General features: G+C 33.7%; 1 protein-coding gene across 1 annotated transcript; it reads right to left on the minus strand.

Moving 5' to 3' along the window:
* Positions 1-1,045: 1,045 nt before the first annotated feature.
* Positions 1,046-5,086, minus strand: LOC134258039 (uncharacterized; the record flags this gene model as incomplete). Its single annotated transcript, XM_062740595.1, has 6 exons — positions 1,046-1,145; positions 1,429-1,506; positions 1,924-1,965; positions 3,279-3,350; positions 3,466-3,615; positions 4,932-5,086. Coding segments are annotated over 6 exons (597 nt in total), but the record flags the coding sequence as incomplete, so codon positions are not given.
* Positions 5,087-5,384: the final 298 nt, after the last annotated feature.

A 5,384-nucleotide genomic window follows, 5' to 3' on the forward strand; every position in this document is an offset into this window, starting at 1 on the left:
CATCTTCTTTATTAGCTAGGTCAAAGGTCTAAAACTAAGAAATTAATTACATAAAGACAAACTGAAACCGAATTTAAGTCTACCATCAACTGCTCCATTCTGATATTAATTTATTACGCTTGAAAAGCAATGGACCATAACTGGTGAATACTTATACTCAGGAAATCAACATGAAAAGTCACAACAAACAAAGACATGCATTCCTATAATCCACTAACAACAAGAACTTACTACATTCTCATACAATTAACAACCATAAAAAATATACTTGCAAGATTCAAGGAATCAACATCCATCAACATGATCTCAATGATGTTTACTCCAACATAGCACAATATACAATCTCCAACACTATCTAAATGATATACCTATACTGTAGTACCTGAACATAAACCTTAAAGATGAGTATTGATTCTGAGTCACTATGGATACTCTACGTACAAATCTCACCAGCGCAATCATTCTATTTATCTCCAATATCCCACCTCACACATCTATTTAATTAATATTTCATAAGCTGACCAAGGAAATTTAATGGACTAAGAAATAATAATGGCAGAACTGTGTATATATACAGTGTTATTGCTGTATTAAAGTGTTTTGATTTGAGTTATATGATCAGAGGTAATTCATAGTAAACAATTACTGCATATGGAATATGTTAGAGGGACTGATCTGGGCAATAACATATAGTTTATTTAGAGTGTGTTAATGAGAGGATTCTTTGGATAATTTTTTTGCTATATATCAATGATAAATCTTTTCATTACATGCCACCCCCATCCACCCAAAGGTGAAAAAAAAACTTGGGGCTTTAAGGCTTAAAATTCTACTATAACTTTTTATTTACGAGATTCAAAATTACACAAAATACAAGACATTCACAAAATAACTTTCAATTACAATTGTGGTATGAGTTACACATTATATTCATTAGTATACAATTCTAGTAAGTTATATGAGCCCTTCCTTGACCCTATACACAGTTATAAATAATCATGCCTCCCCGTAACCTAGCTGTATATAGATAGAATACTCCACATACCTCTCCCATATTTCTGTCTGTCATATCTGTGTTTTTCCTGTTCTCGTTTTTGTTTAAGAAACTCATTGTATTCCTCGTTCCGGGACTGTTTTTTCCTGATCTGAAATAGAAATGGTTTGATTTACTTGTTTGGTTGTGAAGAGTGCCAAATCAAAAGTATTCATTAGGCATGCTCATTGAGCCTGATGCAAGATGCTTCAGCTGCCAGTGCCTTAATTTGTGGAGGTGATTCCATGATTCCAAACAACAAAGTAATCTCTATATGTCCATCAAGCTCCACCCTCCTCAGCAAGACATCATCATTTATAAAAATTGTGTGCATTGTTCATCTTTCCAGGTAAGACAGTCTTTCATGTGCGCACCATAAAATACATGGAACTCACCTCTGCAGACTCATGTGATCTAATCCCACGAAGACTTGCCTCAAATGAATCTGAATCCTTTGGAGGTAGATCCTCTGGCTGAAATAAGATTTTAATTGAAACATTTTTAATTACCTGCTCAGTAAAATTTTAAAATGAGATCAATCCATACTGTTCAGGTCATCTGTTACTTGACAAGAAAACTTGCAGTACTGGGTAATTCAACTCCTTTTTTCTAAAAGACTCTAATCATTAGTGAAGGATTAATTGTTTTGGTTTTATAAAAAGTTCCCAGATTTGTGTGCAGAAAATTTGCTACATGAATTCTTAACTTAAATTATTACTTATTAAGTTTGTTACTGATTGTTCACAGAAATATGATGGATTAATTCTTCAAGTCCTTGGAAGGCAAGACCCATTTTAACATAGGAGGATATGGGGAAATAACTGCTGATTGAGAACAGCATGGCAATTAACACTTAGAAGAGCAAAAACAAATGAATTCCTCAAACCTACCTCCACTGGTGGGTCTCTGGGCCTGCCTCGCCTTGGTGCTTCCTGCAACAGAGGAAGGTGTTACACTGTATGATACATTATGCTAAATAAATGGATCATGTGTTGGAATAAATTGAGCATGTTTTTGTTTTTATTTTAAACTTTTCATAAAGGCTTACATATTTAACACACAGTCTTCTACAATCTCTAAAACACAAAATCTATGACATTCTGTACAATGTTGCATTCCCTACTGCTTAAGTGTAATTTCTAGAGCTACGTCAACCACTCTAAATGCTACCTCCTCCTTATCATTCAATGGTTTGTCTCTGTCGGCCAGTGTAGTTAGACTCCTAACAACACCTGACAGGGCCTCATATTGCTGAAAGTTATACAGATATTAAAAATCTCAGTCAAAAGAATATCAAGAGGATGTTCTCACAGAGCAAGGAAATAATGTTATAAGGATTAACACCGTGCCAGTTTTTGTGAAATGAGTCACAGGAAACATTTTGTGTTTTAATTCAGTAAGGAATCACCCATGCCATTTATATTGTGTTTTGGGAAAGTTGATAAAGGTGGCAGTTTTGATAACTCATAGATTTGTTCAGAAATGATGAATTCTGTTATGAGTGAAATGACTGCAAATGAATTTAATGTAAGAATTACTTTCTGTTATACATGACACTGATTTTAGTTTTAAGGTATGATCTGTATAAAAGCTGGCTCGATCAATTTCAGTTCCAGTTTCATTACCTCTGAGTCAGTATACTTAGCTAAGTACAGTGAAACTTGCTTACAATGAACACACATTTAAGGAATTCTCAGTTTTAAGGAAGTTATAACTAATCCCAATCTCTAGTATCATAATTAACATTAATTTCTTTTCTGAATGTAAAAGAAAAAAAACTACACTGGCATGCTTAAAGCAAATTTCAGCTTTCAGTTTAATCCATTATTCTGTTGCTCTAGCATTGTATACCTAATTTTCAGAATCACTTAAAAACATACTGTTGTATACAGTGAAATTTTCACCCCCGTTTTATTTTCACCCCTTTTGCCCTATCCTTATTTAGGCGAATTTAAAATGGGACGAACTCAAATAATACGGTATAATTTCTTAAACAAATCTATGACTGGGCGAATTTAAAACGGGGCAAAATTGTTTGCAAGTGTGAAAGGGCGAAAATAACACGGGGCGAAAATAACCCTGTATACAGTATAGAGAGATAAAATGTCAGATGGAAGATTAGCCACGTTGTCTAATAGGCCTGTTACATAGCATGGCAAAGAAAGAGAACGAGAGCCAGAAATTAGCCATAGCAGATAATAAATGCAAGGACTGGCGATCATCACTTCTGAACAAATGTGTTTACCCAATCATCACCATAGAGACTGTCATAAGAAGAGGCCAAAGTTTTAGCCACCCCAATCAAAGCTCTGCCTTGCTGGAATCATACAGTGAAAAGCAGATACAATGAGCCTCTATTCTCCCATCACAAAATACATTAAATCTTTAAGTTGAATGGAACAAGTATTTATTTTAATCTCAGTGAACCCTACCTCAGCTAGCATGTGGTTGTATTCTTTCTTTCTCTCAGTGTTTAGTTTCTCTCTCTCCTCCTGGTGTTTTCCGATGCCGGAGAGGAAATCGTCGGGAGATCTAGCTCTGGCCTGCTCGGCCCGCCTTCCTCTACCTCTCTCTTGTTCCTTCTATAAAAATCAATGTAAAAGATAATGCCATCATGAGGAATACTAACATCATAGAAAATGCCATTTTAAACAATAATAATTCAAATCTTCATAATAGATCAATGATTGATTGAAACAAATGTTTATGAAAACTGTCCCAATAGTTCATAGACTTAGCATAAGTTTATAACGGGGGTAAAATAATATTATAAATTTAGTTTCCAATTCGTATACAGTAGTCTAACTAACAATCTACATACATGCTACAATAGCTTATATAAATTCAATAACATCAATGCATGTCAAACTGGTGCTGAGTAGGAGAGAGAATGAAGATAGCACAAAATTAACACTTTGGTAAAAAATTTATTTATTATTCAGTCAAATTGTACATGATATTATATAACAATCCATTCAAAATTTCACTTATTAGTACTGGTACATTCTGTGTAAAAATGATATTATGTAAGAGCAAAAATCATGTATAATTTCTGAAAGAAAAAATCATACGCAATAGAATTCTGCAAGACATTTCTTTGAGCATTAATATCATAGATTGAGAAAAAGCAATCAAAAGTTTTCGCTTCAAAATGCAAGCCATTAATTCCACACAATTTGTTTTGGTGACAGCCCTGAAGAAAAAAAACAATTCTGTTCAGTATCTTCATGCATCAGTATAATTCCAGTTTCATTAGAGAGCAGAAAAACCAACATGCTCAGTAGTAATTGTAGAAATGGGGCACCTGCATCTTTATAGTGGTAGTGTGTTAAAATCTTGGCCATGCACGCTGCATACGTGATACCTGAAGCTGCAGTTGATAATTTTCCTCGATCAAATCTTTCTTTTGTTTGATTTTCTTAATGTATTGTCTGAGAATAAATTCTGGTACCTCACTGCCTGAGATCTCGTCAAGAGACTTTAATAACTCGTTAACCTGCTCCCTGAAGAAATAACCAGCGGGTGTTTCCTGACCTTGGCATCATTACGCAGGGACGGCAGTTTGTTTTGGTCCACTCTCTTCGTGGAGTAATAGTACACATGCTAGAAGGTGGTACACAAAACTTACTCTAATGTTTAAGTGAAGATATTTGTAAGCAAAATATAATATTTGAATATTTGATTACAATTTAAAGCATTTATACAAAAAAAATCCATAAAAGCAGAAATTTTGTTAAAGAGGTGTCATGTGAAAGTTTGGTTTTACATATACAGCAATCATTTTTTTCAAGTTGTTGTGATATATATTTTATAATGAGTGGAGAGGTGATGTGAGGTATTTAGAAGAAGATGACACAGATTAAAGGTGTGCTGATGGTTAGTTAGTGGACAGAGCTACCTTGTCCATCAACTCTCGATACTCTCTCTGACGTTCCTGTTGCAATTTTTTCTTCTCATCTTCGTATCCTCCAAGCGACAGATTTGACCCCCTCTGCCTCCCTGCAGGGGGTTTGTTTTTATTAAATTTCTGATAAAAAAGAAGGAATCTTACTTCTATTGAAATAAAACTTACCATTAAGAGAACAAATCCCAAAAAACTGGTATATCCATTATCCACTTTTGTGACAATTAAAATTTAAATTTCATAAAAAACAAAATAAAAAAAATATAAAAAATCAAAGTGTAAAGTGAAAATACTGTACATGCAATACAAACAAAAACTACAGAAAAAGGTTTAAATTAAAATTTTCAAAACCGTCCCTTAAAATCTTAACTTTTTGAAATGCAACCTATTAATCAATTACTTGTCTTTATAATTGTTAAAAAGGAAACCTTTTAAATTGAAGACAAG

Source organism: Saccostrea cucullata, unplaced genomic scaffold (genome assembly GCF_032062105.1).
Source record: "Saccostrea cucullata isolate Sc308-1 unplaced genomic scaffold, CSIRO_AGI_Scuc_v1 ctg15466, whole genome shotgun sequence".
Taxonomy (NCBI): domain Eukaryota; kingdom Metazoa; phylum Mollusca; class Bivalvia; order Ostreida; family Ostreidae; genus Saccostrea; species Saccostrea cuccullata.